The sequence below is a fragment of the Populus alba genome, chromosome 1, assembly GCF_005239225.2.
Source record: "Populus alba chromosome 1, ASM523922v2, whole genome shotgun sequence".
Taxonomy (NCBI): domain Eukaryota; kingdom Viridiplantae; phylum Streptophyta; class Magnoliopsida; order Malpighiales; family Salicaceae; genus Populus; species Populus alba.
In genome coordinates this window covers 33,433,956-33,456,661 of record NC_133284.1, presented here as the reverse complement: position 1 = coordinate 33,456,661, position 22,706 = coordinate 33,433,956, and the positions used below count along the sequence as shown (strand labels likewise).

Sequence of the window (22,706 nt, the reverse complement as noted above, 5' to 3'; positions counted from 1 at the left end):
ATAAATGACCCCAGCAGCCCAGCTTTGATTCTCTTACCTTTCAGGGAACTATAATTGTGAGTAAATATGGAAAACCACCCGTAATCATTTTACAAAAATAAATTAATTGAAAGCAATTAACAGTTCAATTACTGTCGGTGTCCAGTTTCTGTTTTTGTTTTCTCGGCAATCCTATATATTTTCTCGCACAAACTAGATTGATATAAATCTGCATACTTGAAAACATCATTTACCGAATTACCTTTGAAAAGGAAAAAAAACTAAATCCCTCTTGAATTACATAGCTTGGCAGGGAGCATGATCATGAATGTACTTGACAAATGACAAGCATGATGTTATTATACAGATGCTTGATTCAGTCAAGTGTGTTATCACCGTCACAATCCTAAATACCTAATCAGTAAGAAAAATGAAGCAAAGGATAACGAGTTTCCTCTGGTCTGTAGGTGTAGCGCGAGACAGAGACACCATTAAAAAACAAATACCAACCTTCTCAGTCAAATACCAGAACTCTGTACAAAATGAAGGTGTGTAGTAGTAGAGTAGAGTAGAAAAACCAAAGGAAAACCATGCACTAACCGTAATTGAAAGTTTTATCAGAACTAAAAAATGGCGCAAACACAATTAAATTATCATTACTTCTCTCCAAAGATTCACCAAAACCTACACCCAAAACACACACGCTCACATAAGCCCACCTGTGATTCTCCTCTCGCAAATCTCACCTCTCTCACCTACTCTCTCTGATCCCCCTCAAACCCAAAACAGAAGTACAAGGTAAAAATGCAGGCTAATCCATCTGTAACCCATTTTGGGTTTCCTATTTCTTGCTCAAAATCCTAACTTTCCCCAACTTTTTTTGCAGGATTTAACCATGAAAACCACGATGTTGTGTCTTTAATGTGAGAGAAGCGTAAAACCTAAGGTTTTTCAAGAGGCAATGTGAGAAACTCGTAAACCAGATTCATCACACACAGAATGGTGGCTGCCTTTCCTCAAGCAGCAGCAGCAGCAGCTACTAGTTCAACTGACAAAACCCCTAATCTAACAAGACCCCCACTTTTACCTTCAGGGAAAGACCAACAACAAAACAATGGTAGTGCACACATTGCAACAAGAAAACCCAGAGGCAAACAAGTCCCTTCTAGGTACCTCTCTCCCTCTCCTTCCACTTCTACGACAACGACCACCACCACCACCACCACTTCAAGTTCTTCATCTTCAAGCTCTTCATTTCCAAAGAGACTTCCTTCTCCGTTACTTTCAAGGTCTACTAATTCTGGAACTTCACACACACCATCAACAACAACTGCAAGTCCTTTTCTTTCTGGGTCTAAAAGATCCCAATCTGTTGATAGAAGAAGGCCTGTTACTTCTTCAAGGGAAACAACACCAAACCCACAAGGCAATGCTGAAATGTCAGCTGCGACGAAGATGTTGATTACTTCAACAAGGAGTTTATCAGTTTCTTTTCAAGGTGAGGCCTTTTCACTTCCAATTAGTAAAGCTAAGTCTGTGACACCACCACAAAATAACGTGGCCAGAAAAGCCACTCCTGAGAGGAGGAGAGCAACTCCTGTGGGGGATCAGGGTGAGAATTCTAGGCCTGTGGATCACCATAGGTGGCCCGGGAGGAGTAGAGAAGGGAATTTGAAGGAGCGGAATCAACTGTTGTCTAGGAGTTTGGATTGTAGTGCTGTTGTTGGTTGTGGTGGAGATAAGAGGGTTGTTGGATCTGGGTTAATGGGGGTTAAGTCATTGCAGCAGTCTATGATGGTTGGTGAGGGTAGGAGGTTGAGTTTGGATTTAGGCAATATTGCTAAGCAAAACCCAGATACTGTTTCAGTCAATGAGTCATTTTATACTGGTGATCTCACTGCTTCTGATAGTGATAGTGTCTCCTCTGGTAGCACTTCTGGAGTGACAGAAATTGGTAAATGGAAAACAGGGGCTCGTGGCATTGCTGTTTCGGCAAGGTTTTGGCAGGAAACTAATAGCAGGATGAGGAGGTTGCAGGATCCAGGTTCACCCTTATCTACTAGTCCCGGTTCTAGAATGGGTGTTTCACCAAAGGCTATTCAATCAAAAAGGTTTAGTAGTGATGGTCCTTTGGCTTCTCCAAGAATGATGGCAGCATCACCTATTAGGGGAGCTACAAGGCCTGCATCTCCTGGTAAGCTTTGGACATCTTCATTTTCATCTCCGTCTAGAGGGATGTCTAGTCCTTCAAGGGTGAGACCAATGAGCAGCAGTACACCTTCCATTCTTAGTTTCTCTGTTGATTTAAGGAGAGGGAAGATGGGGGAGGATAGAATTGTCGATGCACACATGTTGAGGCTTCTGTATAACCGTTATTTGCAATGGCGATTTGTAAATGCAAGGGCAGATGCTACCTTCATGGTGCAAAGACTGAGTGCAGAGGTATGATAAACTGAATTATCATCTAGATTATGTTGTTTTCAATTTATTCATTTCAGTTCTCTTTGTTTAGCTTAGTTTATATCCTGTGGATGCACCTTTTCATTGGTAATAGTCAATGTTCGGTTTTCATTGCTAATATTTGATGTGTTCATTTTGGTGTGTGAACGTGAAAATAATGTCCATTTCAAATCTGAAAGTGAATGCTCGATGAAAATGCTATTATTTTCTTTCACCGGGTGCTAGCTTCTGTATGTTATTTGCTTTGTAATGATGTAAATTGTTTAGACTTTTCGCATAAAAAAGTACTCTATGGAGTGGAAAAATTAAGGACAGTGTTCAATAAATTGGCTTCCAGAGTCCAAACAATGGGGCATGAACCATAAATCTAAGCAAGTAAATTTCTGTGTGTATTTTTGAGAATTTGGTGGAGATAATAGGTTAAGAAGAAGGACCTTGACTTAAGGTGGTTCACAATCAAAAGGATAACATTAACGAGTTTGCAAACTTGATTAAGTACTTGCTAGAGATGGAATTTACTTTCTGGATGGCTTTGGCATGCTTTTTATTAAAAAGTGTGCTGCATAACTATGGGCAAGGACAGACTTCGTGCTTAAATTGAGGATTTATGCTATCTTAAATTCCCAAGAGGCAAGGCGACATGATTATCTTCATGCCTAAGACAGTATTCTACACATAATAGTACTTTCTCTAAGATTAAAGGAATGGCCAAAACTCCATTCCCTTTTATTCCTAGGCGATCTGCATCATTTACACAAAACATATGTGGAGTTCTGGGGCTTAGGCATGCCATGAGTACCTTAAAGAAACATTTGCCATTGTATATGTAATCAATAACAATTCCTATATATGGGCCCATGCATTACTTTGGATTGCATTTGGATTCCTCACTCAAGTCCATGCTAGAATCAAAAGCAACAGTGGAGCAGACAAATTGGGAACTAGCAGGGCAGAAGTTGTATTTGTCTAAAGAGATTGTTGACTATACAAGTCTTCCCTTTTAATATAATCCAGTTTTCACAATTAGATTAAGAGTGCATAAGGGATTGGTAAAGGTTCAAAGGGATGTTTCTGTTGGAAGAGTACTAAAAGGGGAAAGTGGAGGGAGTACACAACAATTTTAAATATCGTTTTAGTGAAAGTGACTATACATGTTGTAAATAGGATAAGAAGTTGCTACTTTGAATAAAGGACCTTTAGTTCAGCGATTTTGGTCTTATGAACGTGGGAAAGGGCAGTTTGAGGAGGTATACAAGACAAGTTCTGATTTCATTTCAGTAAATGTCAGTATAGATATTTTAAATAGGATAAGGAAGTTGCTTCTTTGAGCAAAGTGCTTTTAGTTCTGTAATTTTGGTGTTATGAACATGGGAAAGGGAAGTTAGCGGAGATGGATTGTAAACTCAAACAAGGGAAGTGGATGGATATTGGAGGTTGGGATATTTTTCATTCTCACCTCGTGTTTTTGGATGTTATGAGAGATGCTTTGATTTGGCATTGAATGCAGTGGAAAAACTTTTAAATCCCTTCTTCTATAATTGCTTTTCATTAAGCTAATGGTTGTCAATGACCTGCTTTTGAGAATTATTTCTTGATGCTGTTATAGGAATGCTTGAAGGCTTCAGTATCTGATTATCTACTTGTCTCCTTGCCTTTGAGGTTTTGAAGGTGGTACAGGATTGAGAGTTGGTGCGAACAATTCCATTCTGGATAGTTTCAGAGTTTGTGGTGTTGGGGATGCAAGAGTTTTTGATGTTTGTACAAGATCAAAAAAGGCTGACTTATCATTTAACTTCTTTTAGTAATTCGGGGTTGTTCCACCTTACGTGGTGTCCTCTCCTCCGAAAGCATATGGAAGGAAAAATGCATCCTAAAGTTAGAGTCTAACCTTGTTTCTGTTGGTGTACTAGCCATACTTGCCTGGCATGTTTGGCTCAAGCTAGTAAAGTCTAAAGTTTAGGGTAAGTTTAGCTTGTGTTTCTGAAAACTGTTTTTTGTTCTTGAGACAAACCCTTTTTCAGACTGAAAAACCTGTTTGGCTAGCTGTTGAAAACAATTTTCTGAAAATCTGTTTCTCCAAAAAAAGCTCCATAATTAACAACAGGAAAAAGGTTGTTTTATGTGTTTCCAAAAGCTCTACTAAAGTGAGGTCATGAAGAAACAAAATTACAATTAAGAAAAATTTTATCAGTTTTTTCTGTCTTGTTTCTGAAATACATTTTAGAGAACAGGAAAATGGAACAGGAACCAAATAGGATCACTAGCATTCAGCATAAATGGACTTCTATGCACCTCATAATTTTATAACTGTATTCCCGCCCTCCACTTCATACTTTGCATCTAGGTCTGTGTTTCATTGACTGTTTTTTGTTTGCATTAACCTTGTGAGACATTGCTTTGATTCAGGAGCTTGCTCTTGCAGTACCGCCTACAGAAACTTCTGTTTCTACTGGCTTCTAAGCCTTATACCCTAGCCTGAAACAATTTATTTCAATGAGTTACTTTGTTGCCAAAATTTCAGGATAAGTGTAGCAGACATATTATTTTGATTTCACACTCTTAATGCTATTCTTTCTACCAGAAAAATATGTGGAATGCATGGGTAACAATCTCAGAACTACGGCATTCTGTCACTCTCAGAAGAATCAAGTTAATATTGCTGAGGCAAAAGCTGAAGCTAACTTCTATCCTCAAGGGACAGGTAAGATTAAGAGATTCACTTAACTTTTGTACTGAACCTCTTCATATTTCTGATAAACTATCTGTATTCACCCAGCTTGAGAATTAGTAGGTAAGTTAAACCTGAGAGATCAATTTAGCCCTTAATGGTTGCATATCATTTGGTATTTATACCTGTCGGATTTGGACTGGTCAATTTCTCTCTCATGTAACTTGTTAGTGGCATACAGATTTTGGAGTATCTATACTGTTTGCCAGCTCTTACCAGCCAACTGTGCCCCAAATGCCTTCCAGAGTCATTTTTCTAATGTTTACTTTTATTTGGAACCTGACCTCAAAACAATTAAGACCATAAAATTGTTTCTAAAATCATTTGGAGAGATTAAAAAATTTCCTGTGAACCGGTGAAGCATTTATAGGACTTGATGTTTGCGTATACTATAGATGCTTGTAGAGCTTTATCTAGATTTCCTTTAGTTTATTGATCATTTTTTCAGGAGTAACTTTTTTAATGTAAGGTGGTCATGTGCCTTGTATATCAAGGGTCTCCAATGCCATGATGAATGATTATTTACTAACACCCAGGGATTAGTCATGAGGGTTGTATTGAAGTAGATGAGTGTTATTTTACTCTATTTTGGTACTTCCGGAAACGCATTTAGTATTTTATTCATTCTGGTTTTCTCATCTTCATCACTTAAGTTCATTTTACTTGGTGAATGCAGATTGCTCATTTAGAAGAATGGTCTCTTCTTGACAGAGATCATTCAAGTTCCCTTGAAGGAGCAACTGAAGCTCTGAAGGCCAGTACCCTTCGCCTTCCAGTTGTTGGAAAAGCAGTGGTACATGCCTTCAGTTTTAATCATCTAAGATGAAAGGGAGCATTTTACAAGCTCAACACTAGCAATACCGAGGTTAACAAACTTTACTTTTCTATATTACAGGCCGATGTACAAAATCTGAAAGAAGTTGTCGGTTCAGCTGTTGACGTGATGCAAGCAATGGCGTCCTCAATATGCTCACTATCATCAAAGGTAACTCATTCTTGTAATCATAGTTGTACATAATATCTTGAACTCAAGAGAGGGGTGGTTTAACTAACGAGCATGCCAAATATTCTTCTAAAACATGTGCTCTGACGACAAACTTTAAGTTACTTAGCTTGTCTTCTAATTTCTTAATATATGAGCAATAAAGCATTAAAAGATGTTTTTAGTGCTATGTTAACGAAGAGTCAGGATTTGCTAACTAGCTCGGTCACCCAGTTTTGACTCTGGTTTGAGGGAGTTTGCTGGATTATGCGCAGTCTGGCTCATGGGTTGCCTGGTTTGACTAGGTAGACCTTGGACAGGTCCTGTTTTTAAGTGCAGTGTACTACTATTGTTTGGCAAGTACAGCAAGTCCTGTTTGACTTATTAGAGTATATTTGTTTCTGAAGTAGCTTTTGTGGTTATGATTTAAAAAAAATATGGTCAGATGTGGTTAATTGGATTTAGATACGTGTATGGTAAAAATTGTGGTTAAAGTTGATGTACAACAAAAAACATGTTAAAATGTTTGGTTGTGGTTGCTTTCAAAAATGCTTTTTACTTGGAAATACATTAAAATAATTTGTTTATTTTTAAAAAATTATTTTTGATATCAGAGCATCAAAATGATCTAAATATATATATATATAAAATAATAATTTGAAGTAAAGAAAAAATTAAAATTTTGAAAAATTTGAAAAAAGTGTTTTTGGAACGCAAAAAAAAAAAGAGTTTTACGAAATTCAGTTAAAAAAGCATGTAAAAACTGCTTTACAAAAACTGCATTTTAAATTTAATTTTTTAGTGGGCCTGCAGTATAAAATGCAATTTGGTGTATTACAAAACACCTAACTGGTGTATCAGAATCCGCCACTAAGACAGGTCCTGTCTTCTTTCTTCTTTTTTTTTTTTAATCTTTTAAGACCTCAAATCGCATTCTCCCTGAAATAAAATCAGTCTTGTCCTTTCAAGTCAGTGGAACAGAAATTGATTGTATGGCAATTGGCATCGAGACATTAGCGAAGTCCTTCCATCTTCATCTCCTATGACATTAACTCTCATTCCTGAAACCCAATAGCACCAGTACCGTGTCATCGTGGTCATGTGGTATCTAGAACAATGCCAACAATTTTATTGAGAGTTCACTGTCAACTTCTCCACTTAATGGCTGGAAATAACTTGATTTATTCTAAACTTGATAAATCAAGGGAAAGGGGCATGAAAAAGATGTACTAATGCAAATAGATTTGCTCAACATCATTTGGTTGCCTCTTTCATGGACTTTTTAGAGATGCATGTGCTTCACATCTAAAAAAATTTGTCATTCACAGGTGGAGGACATGAACTCGTTGGTGGCTGAACTTTTGAATGTGACTGCTAAGGAAAGACGCATGCTTGAACAATGTAAAGGTTTCTTATCTGCCTTAGCAATCGTGCAGGTAATGGTTGTTTCTTCCGGCTACTCTAGGATTAGTGGATTGTTTTCCTCTCCATCTGCTTACGAAAGATTATACATATACGAACAGGTTAAGGACTGTAGCATGAGAACACATACATTACAACTAAATCGTTTGCCAACTACCAGCAGCCTGACAACACATGTGTAGAACTGATCTCACACTTGACCACTCACTCTAAAATGCTAACATGACACCCGACTCTTCCTTTTCTTTTGGGTGGAGGTGAAGGTAATAAACATGGACTGAGTAGTTAGTTTTGGCTTCACGTTTGGCATTTTTTTGAACCACTTGTGGTCTTGTATCTCTTTTATTCCATGTATCTTTATATCCCATGACAGGAAGTGGTTTGTCGCCTCCTACTAATTAGCTGTATACAATGCAAAAAGGAAAGTAATTGTGTATATATATGTATCATTTACGGTGGTTCATCTGATTACTCAAAATTATGCAGTTCTTGGCCTTCTTGATCTTGTAATCTGAACATGGTGTTGTGAACTTGTCGTTCTTTGTCTTTTGGTTGGAAGTCTGGTCGCAAGGCTTCTTAATTAGTAGTAGTTCACTGAACAAGTGAGCTTGTCGCAAACCAGCGTCTGAGTTGAGTGAAACCAATCATGGTGATGGCTATTTGCCAAATGTTCATGTTGTCGACTTTATTCCGAGCGCTATTACACGGCATAGCTTTCAATGTAAGGTGATGCAAGGATTTCTAAAAAGTTTAAGAATAATTTCAATGCTCAGGTTGTTAACTTGGTCGTAAAAAAAAAATATATATATACAAACTTGTCTAATTTAAATAATACAAATAAAAAAAATAAAGCAATAGCAAATAATTGACAAAAAAAAAAAAACCTGACCATGTAAAATCTATAAAGTGATTTTGATATTGAAATAATCTTGTTGAAAGTATACTAAATAATTTTATGAATTAAATTTGATATAAAAATAATTTGAAATCAAATATCAAGAGATAAAATTAGAAATGAAATTCAATTAGAAAAAAGCAAAAATAAAAATATAAAACAATCACAAGAATAAGAATCAAATTTGATGTAAAAATAAAATGAAATCAAATGATAATGGCAAAATTAAAGAAAAAATTCAATCAAAAAAATGTTAAAAAACAAAACTAATAGTAATCAAAAGAATGAGAATCAAATTGAAAATAATAATAAAAAATCAAATTAAATGATACCTTTATATTTTTTTTTCAAGAAGAAGAGAGAAAAGAGGAAGGAGAAGAAAAAGCTAATTGGAACCCAACCACTTTGTCATCGTATACACGCGTGCCACCAATGAAAAATGAATGTCAAGATGCTTCTAACACCATTCTGGAAGGTTGCTTTTGGATGTGGAATGATGTCACATGCTTTGTCCACTTACTAGCATTGCAATTTATGCATCACCAACCCTTTTTTTTTTTTTTAATAATATTTATATTAATCAAAAGATTAAATTGCTTCCATGTCAACTCATTTAAAAAGAAAATAATTTGAAAAGATGAAAAAAAACCCCATATACAAGTTTACTAATTTTTATTTTTAAGAGAAATATAATATTTACATCGTGTTTTTTAAAAAAGTAAAAAGATAGAATTGCCCATGTCTTTTGATGCAATTAAAAAATAAAAGATCTAATTGTCCACAATCTTATAATAATTAATGTACCCTAAAAAACTATTTTACCCTCAATAGAAATTTATTGATTTTTTGTTGAAAGGATAAAATAATAACTATACTGTATATATCTAGATGCACAATAGATCTTAGTTTTTATTAAATATCACAATTATGCATACGCTTGGCGGTGCCCAGCAAGAAAATGGTTGGTGGGCCTCACTCTAAATATCAACGAATGAATATAGGCAAAACTGGAATAGAAAAACTAGTTCTCCTATAAAAGTTACTTTATACCGATACTCAAAATATTGTTTATTATAATAGAATAATGATAAAATTACCTTTGAATTATAAAACCTTTAAACTAGGCAACGGAGGTAAGGTGGCTTTCACTATAATATAATTGGTTTTTATAAATTGTATAGGGTTTAGATAAGTTATTTTATTTTTTAATAATAAAATTACTAATTTAACCCTAAAATAAAATAATATAATACCTAATATCTAGGGGTATTTTTGTCTTTCTAGTTTTTCTAGAATAATGCAATTGCTTTAATGTTCTTAAAGACAAAACCAACACAACTATCTTACAAGGGTTTTTCTGTCATTTTACATTAATTTTATTGTAAATTCTAAAGCTTTTTTAGGAGCATTGTTGTAATTTATATTTATTAAATATTATATATATATAAAAAAAACATGTTAGCTTATGCACTCATTAGTATGTTGATAGCCCCTTGTCGTTCAAGCAACACATGTGAAGTCATCCGGCCACCAAAGATTGCCTTCCATGATAATGTTTAAAAAGTCATGGTACCCATAAGATAACAGGGTGATAAGTGCCCCAAACTCTCCTTGTTTTTAGTGCCATGATAACTTATTGTTTTCTTTCTCTTCAACTTGAATTTCATGTCAACCCTTTTAAAAAAATCGGATTAGACCCTGCAATTTATTTTTCCTTCATATTTGATCCATGTCTTTTTAATTGTTATTTTTTAAATTTTGAATTATTTATAAAATTATAAATATTTCTCAATTTCATCTCCTGTTATTTTTTAATTTATAAATAATTTATCAAATCATAAATGTTTCTCAATTGCACCCCTTTCTCATTTTTTGGTTGTTATTTTATTTATTATTGTTACTTTTTTTTTTCATTACTCGAGTCCTGAACTTTTTTATCCTAACATTTTTTTTTACATTGAAAAAAATATTTGTCCAGGGTACAATAGAATGTAGGCAACCAATCTAATTATTTTCTGAAATCTAAATTTAAAGCTAAATAATAATAATAATAATAATAATAATAAACAACTCAACCACAATAATAAACGGGGCTCCAGTACATGACCCCGCCATCAACATGAGGTGCCGGTGCATTCGTGAAAGTTCCAAACCTATTTTCTCATTTCATTTCATGTGTAATAACAATAAGAATAGAATACATTGGCGAATATTTAAAGAAAGCAAAACCTTTCATTGATTCTTATAATGTTTCTTGTCTCTCCGATAAGACAAGAAAAAGCTCATTTTATTGTTCATTCACCTGTCCTGTTTTGATTGATCATATCATACAGGAATGCCTCAACTGTAGTGCATGAGTAACTGTTCATATGTTTCTCTGGCAGAATCATCGTTTTGCAGGTAATTATAATAGTAATTATGGTTCAGCTGCTCCTGTAGCTTGTTAAACAAACAGTCTCAAAAGCTTTGGTTCACCTCCCTCGTGGAATCTGCAATTATCCCCTAAACTACGCTTCAATGTCGTGGTTTCAGACTCTTCTGATGGGGACTCTGATCCCCGGTACATCAAGCAAAGATCAAGATCAGTCGTCTGTCCGTATTTGGCTCCATCATCATTCCTCTTTCTCTTCAATTTTTGTGATCCTGAACCGACATGATCTATCGGCGGCCTAAAACCACCACTTTCTGAAACACTATCGAATTCTGGTCCCAAGACTCCGTCCTCCAATTCTGGCAGTGGTTCTACTGTGCCGCGGCGAAGCACTGCCATCACCGCCTTCTGGCATACATGCCAGTTTCCTGTCCAGAGAAGCCCCACTGCTCCACTTACTGGGTTCACCGCTCTCCCCACGGCCTCAAACAAAAGCGATTGAAACAATGCTGAAAAGACCAGAACACACCAAAACAAAACTTTTAGCTTCAATGGTTCTTCAATAAATATTATCAATGGCTCTCAATTAGTCAGGATTGCTTTTGATGCAAAAGAATTGAACTTCGGATCTGATAGTTGTTCTAGTGTGATGTATGGTTTCGAGACTTACACGGACGTTGGCTTTGGGGCACGGAGGACATGAAGGACATGAGGCCGGCACGGCCAAAGAACTTGGCAACAAAGACGGTGGCATTAGCTTGAGCTTGGGGATTATTTATCCAACCTATGCCTTGTCTAAGAATACAATCCTCGCTGCATCCCTTTCGAAGAACTCGACAGCCATTGCAGCTCATTGTTCAAGATTTTTCTAGGGCATGAAAGTAAGATTCTAGGCAAAGAAAAACAGGTTTCTTACTCTGGTAACGAGTAATACTGGTCAGAGAGAATAGTTGGTGTTTGAGCAGGAGAGAAAAGTAAGGGACAGGTATGCATATATAGAGGAGAGGTTTAATTATGGTTAGGTTTAATTAACCGTGGTTTAGTAAATTAGGACTCAATTTTTGTTGTCGGGTTGAGTTCCAAGGAAGAGGGTGAGAGAGCAGCTGCGTGTTTCCGCGAATAATCGGGTTTTTGGGCCATTTGACTCATCTATTGGATTCTTTCTCTTTTCTTCTGTTTCCCTCTTCTTCTTTCATTTTGGAAGCACAAAAGCACTAAATATAAAAAAAAAACCAGGAAGAACAATTCTTGATAAATTAAATATTAAAAAATAAAATTAAAAAAATTAACAACATGAAAATATCTAAAGTAAAAAACAATTATTAAAAGAAAAAAAAAAACATGAAAGACCTAGTTTAACCTACTAAACCCATAAACTATGTCATGATTATAGGATAACCATATATATATAAGAAAAAAAACCATGAAACCTATTTTTTCTTAAAAACCAATATCTAGTAATTAGACCAAAAAATAAAATAAGTCTAAAAAAATATGGAAAACCATGTCAGTTTATAAAACTCATGACCTGACCATTTAATTGGAAGCATCAAATCCAGAAAAACTACAAATTCTAAAATTTTAAAAAATCAAATGTTAAGAGAAAAAATTAAAAAATAATTTAAAATAAAAATAGTAATTAAAAGAATGAGAAAAAAATTTAAAGAAAAAACTGAGAGGGACAATAATTTTGGATTAAAGGGATAAATTGAAAAGAAAATTAATCTTACTAAATAATTAAAAGAAAAAACCACCAAAATAACGAGGACCAAATCTTAAAAAATCAATAAATTAAAATTTTGATTAAATGATAAAATTAAAAAAAAAAAAAAACCCTAAAAGTTTACAAAAGAGACGGAAAAAAAATCAAGACCATATTTGAAAATTCAAAACATGAAAATTTTAGATTGAAGGATGCAATTAAAAATAAAAACTTATAAAAAAGCAAAGAATAAAAATTAACAAATCAAAAGAATAAAGATCGATACTCAAATATATCTAATTAAGGGGATTGTCCTGGGATTTTAAATAAAAGGCATGAATCTCAAGGGAGAAGAGAAAAGAAAGAAAATAAAAATGCAGTTTTTATGATAATTTATCTATCAAAACTCAACATGCACCATTGGGATGGAAGAGTATCTCATAAGGAATCCAATACAAAAAAAGCAATTTTTTTATTATATGAAGGCGCACACGCCACCGAACCACAACAACTTCTCTCATGCACCTCACAAGTTATTTTTTCTATATAATTAATTAATTAATTAATTTAGAAAGCCAGTTTACCTCTCAACTAATATGCTTATAACTTAGAAACCTACTCGAAAATACAAAATTACCCCTAAATCAAGCTTAAATTAATTTTGAGATAAAAGTTAATCTCGTGATTTTATCCTGCTAAGAATAATAAAAATATATAAAAAAAGCCTTAATTATTTGATTAAAATGTTCATCATTAATTCTGACATAAATGACAAGCTAATGATTAAAATTTGCAAAAAAAAAAAAAAAAGAAATAATAAAAACAAAAAGCTTTGGCAACAAATAACTTTTGGCTTCATATATTGCGTGTTGCCAAGAAAGCACTCTCCAATGCTCTCACATTAGCTATAAGAATGAGGTACTGTTTTTGGCGTTTTAAATTCTATTACAAGAGGCTTCATATATAGTTTGTATGTGAATGTAATAGTAGTTATTTTTTATAATATTTTTTATTTAAAAATATATTAAAATAATATATTTTGTATTTTTAATATTAATAAATTAAAATAATATAAAAAATATTTTTTTCAAGGTTATCCCAAGGAGAAACTTGCTGAACTCGTAAACCTTGTGATAGTGGTTTGTCTTGTACGTAGTTTACAGTCCCTCTTCCGCCCTCCCCCGCGAAAAAAGAGGAAACAATTTGACAAAAAAAAGGAAGATGAGGCCTTTTTTGTCACTTGGGTTTTTTTTATACTTTGGTTTGGTAACTTCCTATGTAATAAACGATAGGAAATAAGACTAATTGCGACAATTTTACTCTGTTTTTAGGCATTAGACTGACCATTTACCTTGAGATAAACGGCAAGCAAAACTACAAGCTTCCAATTATTACAACTAATTGGAATTAACAAGAAGATTATTTTATTGGCAACTTTCACAGTGACGTTGGATTGCATAAATTATTAAAACCATATGCTTTCTGGGTAACTTGTAGCCGCATTACATCTACATCTTAGCTCCCATATGTTATGCAAAGATACTAGATTTTTCATAATTTTAAAACTTGCAAGTCGATCCAAGACTAAAACTAAAATGAGTTTAAGAAAATAAAAAAAGTCAAAGATCTGGTTGACCCGATAAGATTCAGTTAAAAATTCAGTTATAATTTATTGACTATTTATTTTTTTTTAATCAAAACAATATTATTTTAATTTATAAAAAAATATTAGGATTCATCTGAGTAACTCAGCAAAACTTGTAACCTGGGTTGAACGGGTTTAAAAACTTAGGTTTTTTTTGCATAATTTTGCAAATTGTAATAATTCCTCGGAAAGACGAGAAATTGTATTTGACCATTCTCGAATCTTGGTGCTTCAGTGAGTTATGTCTTCGCAGTTAAGATTTTGACAAATTTAATGTAGCTTTAGGAGTTAAAGGATCATAACTTATTATTAGAAAAATAATAATAATTATGGGAGGATTTGTTCCCAATACTTCACTTGAAAAAGGGAAAAAACTAATAAATTATTTGGAATTAATTCTTTAATGTAATTAAATTTAATTAATAAATAAATTAAATTTACATGTTTACAAAATATAAAATTCAATTCATCTTGTTTCTTATATTATCTTAATCTTATTACTTCAAAAAAAAAAAAAACTAAATGAGTATTTTGAAAAAATTAAATTTAATATTAAATTTATTTATTTTAAAATTATAAATTAAAAGGATTGATATCTGATTTATCTTTATAGTATTTTTAAATATCGAATTAAAGAATAAAAGTGTAGGCAGTGCTTTGTAGTTTTCCTTAATGTCTGTATGAATTATATATACCCACCCGACGTGTAGAAAAGTGGGATTCAAAGAGTCGATTATGTGGAGAACAGACGGCGCAAACTACCATCATTCTTAAGCTTGTTTTGTTCGATTTATGCCAATTAGGTTGAAACATTCCTAGTTTATCATCGAAGCAGCCTCGCCTCTTTTTCACTACACTTTTCTTGTCCGTTTCTCCGGTAAAATACACACAGGGCGGTGCCGGCTGCCAAGTGACAGTGACCGGTGAGAAAGACGACGGAGGAATGCTTCCAACCCCAAACATGAACTAGAGTCCGCCCAGTTTAGTGGTCCAACCATTCATTTAAATCGCGGCCCGAACTTGCAAGTCAGGTGTAGCCCAAATAGATAAAACCATGTGATCCATAGGGCCCAACCCAACTCGCATTTTACTCTTTTTTTTTTCTTTTCTTTTTTTTTAATTTATTTTTTACATCAATATATTAAAATTATTTAAATTCTCAATTATTCCCATTTGCTGAGGAATTCCAAACAGGAAATTTTTATTCTATTCATGATGTTCTTGCTAGTATTTGTAATATACTCGTTTATTGCAGCAGTAATATTCACTTCATTTTGCTCTTTTTAGAAGATAAAACACCGCTCTTTTCAAGCTGTTGGAGTCATTAACACAGGTAAAAGGCCAGTAAAGAAACATGTCAAGAAAACTACTCTGCATCATAACTAAATTCTACTAAGAGACTGAGTGCCTCCTATTTCTGGAAGGTGTGGATTTAGCTTCTTCCATGTTAGCAGAACCAGCACTCTCTGATGAATCGGAGCCACTCTTCTCACCCTTTTCTCCTTTGCTTGACCAGAGCTTACTAAAGATCTTCTTCGACTTAAGCATCCCTTTCAATTTGTTACTGGCAGCCTTATCTACACCATTTCTACCATTAGCCAATCTCAAGGAAGCTACCTCCTCCTTTAGAGCCTTGAGCTCCTCAGCAGTGGCCACAGCATCCCACTCTTCTTCGGTGTTAGTAGTGGTTGACCTTGAGCTCCTTTGAGACCCATTGTTAAGATCCCTGATGCTTTTGGGAAGGTCGGGAGTGCTACTGCCTGATGACGCAGCCACCCTGACCTGCTCGAAGAAGAGTACCTGCACGACTACACGCAGTGGTAGTCTGTCATTCTGCATCGCATGCATGCATGCATCAACTGATAGCTTCTTGCAGTCCATCAATTTGCATATCCTCTTCCTCTCACTCTTGCTGATCCCTGGGTGTTCCTGCATCAAAGAACAGCAGCACTCCACATCAGTAACCACTAAGAAATAGAATGCACCCAAGTTTTATGATTGGCTACGCTCACTGGACATGCTTTCTTTCAATTATGAATGTGGATTTGCGGGATCAAACATGCTGTTTATTGTATCTTGAAAACTTTTGATGTGAATTTAAAGAAAATCTCGAGATTACCTTGAGATACATGTCAATTGCCCTGTAAAGTGCATCATGAGCAGGTCTGGAGATACCAGATACCATCTCAGCAAGTTCAATAAACTTCAACAGGGGCAGATTTGGATCCTTTGCTATCTCAGCTAGATATCCATCTATCAGTTTTGCCACCATGAGCTTGGAAGCATCAGATAAAATCCCAGGTTTTCTCGTCTCCTGAACCTCATGGCCTTCTTCCGACTCAATCTCAGCAATCTGATCTCGCATCAGAAACTCTTCGACCATTTTCTTTACTGAATCAACATCATACATCATAGTCTCTCCTTCCCCTGCGCGAATCAAAAGTTCATTTACAGAAGCCTCCTCTAGTTGCTGACCTATTTTCTTTATCAGCTGTCCTTTTGTTGTGTCACCAAAGTCAGCATATATGGCTGCTTTTAATAGCTTCAGCAAGAAACTACAGGAGACGCTGCCTCGCTCAGCAGGCAACAGCCACACAATGGTATCAACTGTCGATCGATATTTTGCTGCCTGTCCACTCTGGATCATACCCTTGCTGAAACCTGGCAACCTTCTGTAAGCATAAGCTTTCAAAGCTTCTCCAATCACCTCATCAGAAAGTATGGCTTTGGTCCTAATCGTAATAACAACACGCTTATATAATCCAATTTCAAGCTCACACAAATCCTCAACCCACCAGTCCTTTGGCACTGACCGGTTTCTCAGACCATTCAAGTTTGATTCAGTCCCATTCGCCTCAGGGAGATTTTTTCGATTGTATGAATAGGACCAGTCAACTTTTGAAACATCAACACAGGCCTTTGCAGCTATGGCATCAATGCAATGGCTGATCACCTTCAGTTCCTCGGATAATGGCAAAAGTGACCTTGTGGTCTGAAGAACAATGATCGAATCCTTCCAGCTGCGGAATATGCTAGAACTAAGGAAGACTTCAATTTTGTAAATGAGGTTCCCTTTTTCGATAGTCTCATGCATTCCCAGGTACTCAGCCGCACATCGGGCAGCAACAACATTATAAGCATTGATGGTTACGGTCATGCCATAACAAAATTTTGCACATATCTCGAAGGCAGAAGGCCCACCCGGAATATCAGAAATGTCAACTTCATCACCGTTTTCTCCATTGGCAGTTGTGACCAACTTCTGCAACTGAGCGCTTTTGGACAGAAGAGGAAACTGCACAGCAGGATTTTAAATTAATTAGCATCAAAATAATTGTAGCAACATAGCATATTAACACAGATTCCTATTGGCTTCCAACACAGTTCCATTTCATAACACTCTACCCCAGCATAATTGAAGCCTTAGTCAATGATGCCTTTGACAAAAGGTTAGATGATTTATTCAACAATAATATTGAATGCATCGAATCACTCAAGTATTGCTGCCATCCTACTATGCTTGTTTCAGACATTGCCAAACCAAGCTGAGCTTGGTCAGATCATTGTCCTCGCATGGCAGAACCAAAAATCACAGTACAGGCTCACTTATATTGGATTGATAAGCAAATCAGCTACCTAGGGTGCCGATAGTGTCATGTACTGCATCATGCACTAAAGATACAAAGATCAAGATGAAGTTACAGAAATAATACCATGGTCATCAATTTGAAATGTTTACTGGATTGAAAGATTATGAGTACCTTGTGCAGATAAAACTTTATATCCCCAACGTTAACAGTGATATCAGTTGCCAACTCGGTAGCCACGTACCTGCACATGAACATAAAGTCTCGGTAATGTCAGCAACAGTTCAAAAGATTTTTAAATGTGGCAATACGCATACTGCCAAGTATAACCACATGCTATTCCGAATATCTAAACCATTCTTTTACTTTCTTTGAATGTATTAAGCTTCACAGGCTGACCAAACTTTATGAGGGCCAAGTGCATAAATATGACCCCATGGGTGGAAAAAAACACTATAATCATAAGCATCCAACAATAACTTTGGACCAGAACAAATTTCAATTCCTCAAACAATCAGAAACTGAACAATCTCTCCTTTTGAACCACTTGGTATTTCAAAGCAGCTCCAATTTCAGAGAAGATAGAAATAATCAGTGCACACTGGGCTCATGCATGAAAGTGAGATCGTGGAGAAAGGGAACTAAACACACTGGCAAAACATTTAAAAGATTATTTCATTTTGTTAAAGCATCTGTGGTATTAGCAACTACCAACAGAGGCTGAATAAATCCTCATTTGCTTCACTTTCCAGCAATACAAATGTTGTATGGCCTTCCAGTAGAAAACCCAAATTTCATGTTTCTTTAAAGAAGGTAGTCATGCAACCAAAGTAGCAAATCTATGACAAAGCAGCAGCTGTGCAAATTCATCAATTAGAGGATTAACTTAAAAGAAACCAAAATGTATCAAACATAAAAGCAACTCCAAGAATCAAAATAAGATTTTCAGAAAGGAATAAAACAAAATGCAAATTAAGCTACAAAGCATCTCACCTAATACTATTCCCATCTGTTTGAAACGAATCTGACTTTGATCCAAGTTTCATGAACTTCATCTTGCCAAACAAGAAGATCCAAATAATGTAGCACTTCAAAAGAAATATTCTTCCCCGCACTCAATTGATCACTCCTAGATCAAACACCTTTGCGCTATACGCTCGCCACCACACATTCCCAATGAAACATCTACATAACCCAACTCGAGGAATTTTTTCCTGAATTGGAAAGGATACTCCTGGTGTGGGGACCAGGTTCCTCAATTGTAACAGACTTCTTGGCCTACGTGAGAGTCAATAAGGATCTGAAAGGGTAGTGAACAATGTGTACCAAGTAAGGTATGTGCAAATCTTGAAAGCAACCGAGGCAGGAAGGGTAGAGAGAGAGAGAGAGAGAGAGAGAGTTAAAAAGGGATATAAAGAAGATGGGATCGAGTAGTTTCTCAACTAAAAGGATCTCTTGTATAAATTGAAAGCCAAAGAAATGGCTGTTGCCTAAATCGGCGGCAAAGCCCACAGAGTACGGAGGCAATGAATCAACCCAGGAGACATGGCCAACAGGCACTCTACACTAAACAATTCACTAAATAGAAACAACCCACAAGCATAAATCTGATTCCACCTCACTCACACTCTATTTCTTTTATCTCTCCATCTCTCATGTCTCCGATACGTTTCCTCCCTTCTTTATTTGAAGATTCATATATCAACAAGAAGAATTCAGCTTAATTAAATGTCAAGTTCCAAACTTGACAAGTATAAAGAATATGTATATTTTTACCGTTGAACTTTGAAAACCTGCAACAGAAACAGCATCACGGTATCAGTTGAATAAACCACCAAAAACGCAGACAGCAAGCATCTATCTTCATTTTATTTTTAATAAAAAGGCCAAGTATGGGAATAAATGAGAGAGACACGTCGTCAAAATGCTTTAGTAATGAACAATCAAACTTCAACTACCAACAACAAAACTGAAACTGAAATCAAAAGAATCTACCAGAATATGTAACAAAAACCTTGCTAAACAACAAGCATCTAGTTTAATAATAACCAAAGATCATAAAACCTAAAGCTAAAACCCCATATGTTGACGTTTGAATAGAACCAACTTGGAAACCAAAAGACAAAAACTCCAAAAGCCACTCTCCGTGTAAACCCCGCTGAAATCCAAGACTAACCCCATGTATCCATGCCTACAAAGCCATAAACATTGCTACCATATTCCTAGGACCAATGTAGATATACCCTCCAAAAAGAACCCTATTTCAACAACAATAAAAGGAGAAAAAATCGTCAAAAAGACCAGACCTTGAAGGCAAAACGTGAAGATTCAACAAACTAGATAGAGGCACTCACCCAATAATTGCTATGCTAGTACCATTGAAAAGATGCGAATTTTGAGTCCGAACTAGCTAAAAACATTAACGAAGACAAAACTCTAAGGGAATCACCAAGGAGAATCTCCAGGAAGATGAGTCGTCACTTGGTTACAGAAACCGAAAACCCCACAAGTTTTCTTACACAAAAACACAAGCTAGAAACCGATGTTTTAGCACATATGCGTGTATTGCCGCCAATCCTACATTTTACAGTTATTACATCAAACCAAAAATAAAAATGGTCTTCGAGTGTCTTTTCTTGTTTTGGTTTAATTATTGTGAAAGAAAGTAAAGATAAGCTCATTCAGTTTTTGGAGAAGGGAGCATTAAAGATGTCACTCACCGCCACCTTTGCTCAGTCATGCACGCCAAAACTGACACAGAGCTCGCTTTCCTGTTGCCACTACACTGCCTTTTAAGAAATGACCCGTCTTTATTAGCTCTTAGGATTTCCGTTCCTCAATTTACACAGTTACTTGTTTGATAGTAGCCTAGTACCCTGAGCCCATGGCACGTCTCTGGCTCTCTCATTTCTCTCTCTCAATAAAGAATGGATGCAAATGATGTCCGTCTGACTCAGGTTAATTAAATGATTACTGTGCACCCAAAAAAGCAAAGAATACAAAAGAAAGTGTCGATTATGTTTAATTCTGCTAAATTTATGGCGCATTGCTGCAAGTTCGGGTTGATGGGATTGGCCCCATACTTTCAAACCCTGTTACAGCAGATAGAGTACAGTAAATTGTAATCAACTTTTTTGATGAAATGCTGTTCCAAAAAATATTTCATGTGCTTATTTTCTTATCACTAGAAGTGCCATAAAGCATCACACGCATTGTTTAGTTCATTCTTGAAAAAGAAAAAAACTTGGTTAAGGACATCTTATATCTCGAGTCTGGATTTTCAAGAGTCTAAAACTTGTAAAAGGTCAAGATTTTCTTTTAAGAAAACTCTGTGTTGGAATGGTGACCAACTGATTAAAGAATAGGTTATGGGGTAGTTGATGAAAGCACTCACAAGAAGATTCTCATGCATCGGCTATATTTTAATCAACAAGCTGAGCCCTGCTTGGCCGGGAGAGGAGCTACTGGCTAATCAGATTGGCCTAAACGTGACTTGACTATTTGCCAGCTTTGTCCAAGAATCCCATCCAGCCCTAGAATCACCAAGAAACAGCAATTTACATTATAAAACTAACAAAGAACATCTCATATTCCATTTGGGCATATCCCTATAAAAGTGACTCTTCAATCACACCACGTTTTAAGGTCCCCATTATTTATCTTTTCTGTAAAGGGTTTCTGAACTCATACACATGGTGCTGACTCTACCACTTTAAACACTGCTAGATTCTCTAACCCTTACAAAAAGAATTTGATTCCTTAAGAAACACTTGATTCCTATTGCTTCGAGCCTTTCAACTAAGATTTTAAAAGTCATTGTGTGGTGTGGGTTTTAAGACGTAATTAGTCGACAACTTATCGTCACGCCAATTGTTTTAAATCATGATAAATGCTTAATCTTAACAATCAGGATCTCAAAGGAATATAATCTCTAGTTTTGATCCCATATGCTTGTTGTGGAAAATAGATCCCCAGTGTCAACTTTGACCCAACCACATGTTTTTTTCTCCTTGTTTCATACGCTTTGATCACATTTGGTTATTGCTAGTTGCAAACACTCCATTCCTTACATCATTGTCTCGTGGCTAATCTTGAGGAGAATCATCTTCGTATCTTCTACGGTCCCTAACTTTGCTAGAGAAAGGGAGAATAATTTGGAGACAGTGTATGAACCATATCAGACTAGGAGGATCCAGTATCTCCCTTAACTGCAAGATTTCGTGATCATTGGTTATTTGCAGAGTACTAGCTAGCTAGCAACTGGTTGCTTTCTGCCTTTTTGGCCCAACCTAAAAAGCAAGCACATTTACAACTCATGGATGTACTAACAAGGGAGAAAGAAAGGATTTTATGTGCTTGATTGTCCAACAGAGTGCACATGGTGGCAATGCAATACTGTTTAGCCAGATCACTTTAAACAGCATCACATTAATCAAAAAACTATTCCCTAATCATGATAACCGTCGGGGCGTCGATGCTTAAGCACATAATCGAGGTCTAGATCAGATTAATCCAATTATGATCAATTTGCACGTGTCGGACTAAGATGCTTCTCGACAGCACTGCGATGAACTTTCTATAGATGATGTAAAATGAATCAAAATATGGTCAGGGCCACCACCACTGGCATCCTCCCCTTGTTTTGCGTTTGGTTTACCAGTAAGAATCAGATTGGATCCAGATTTGCATATTTAAAACTTGAAAAGGTACAAAAGCACACACAAGATCATCACATTGCATACACCATTTTCACTTTATTACAAGCATAACATGCGGACTAGAGGCATGGTAATGGTAATTCCTGGGCTTGTATGTAGCAAATGTAGTGAAGCCATGCCAGTGAATATAAAAGTTCATTGAAAACGCATAGAGGGCCACTCCTAGTGTGAGCAATTATGTTGATTATGATGATACCATGTTGGCTTCATGATGATT

At 35.7% G+C, this 22,706-nt stretch overlaps 3 protein-coding genes across 4 annotated transcripts; 1 reads left to right on the top strand and 2 right to left on the bottom strand.

Annotated features, from left to right (window-relative positions):
* The first annotated feature begins 432 nt into the window (after nt 1-432).
* Nucleotides 433-8,069, top strand: LOC118055484 (QWRF motif-containing protein 2). Its single transcript, XM_035067403.2, has 7 exons — nt 433-777; nt 866-2,421; nt 5,021-5,140; nt 5,844-5,960; nt 6,063-6,152; nt 7,478-7,585; nt 7,673-8,069. Exons 2-7 carry the CDS (start codon nt 979-981, stop codon nt 7,751-7,753), a joined length of 1,959 nt encoding a protein of 652 aa, XP_034923294.1. The 5' UTR covers nt 433-777; nt 866-978; the 3' UTR covers nt 7,754-8,069.
* A 2,533-nt stretch (nt 8,070-10,602) lies between these two features.
* Nucleotides 10,603-11,789, bottom strand: LOC118055485 (LOB domain-containing protein 39). Its single transcript, XM_035067404.2, has 2 exons — nt 11,508-11,789; nt 10,603-11,346 (listed from the first exon to the last, which is right to left on the bottom strand). Exons 1-2 carry the CDS (start codon nt 11,689-11,691, stop codon nt 10,910-10,912), a joined length of 621 nt encoding a protein of 206 aa, XP_034923295.1. The 5' UTR covers nt 11,692-11,789; the 3' UTR covers nt 10,603-10,909.
* A 3,667-nt stretch (nt 11,790-15,456) lies between these two features.
* On the bottom strand, nt 15,457-20,753 carry LOC118055486 (phototropic-responsive NPH3 family protein NPY2). Of its 2 annotated transcripts, none has more exons than XM_035067405.2 (5): nt 20,492-20,753; nt 18,765-19,564; nt 17,946-18,015; nt 16,304-17,479; nt 15,457-16,113 (listed from the first exon to the last, which is right to left on the bottom strand). In XM_035067405.2, exons 2-5 carry the CDS (start codon nt 18,824-18,826, stop codon nt 15,577-15,579), a joined length of 1,845 nt encoding a protein of 614 aa, XP_034923296.1. In that variant the 5' UTR covers nt 18,827-19,564; nt 20,492-20,753; the 3' UTR covers nt 15,457-15,576. The 2 variants fall into 2 exon arrangements, with proteins under 2 accessions (XP_034923296.1, XP_034923297.1); XM_035067406.2 differs by lacking the exon at nt 20,492-20,753 and adding an exon at nt 20,126-20,463.
* Between the last annotated feature and the right edge of the window lie 1,953 nt (nt 20,754-22,706).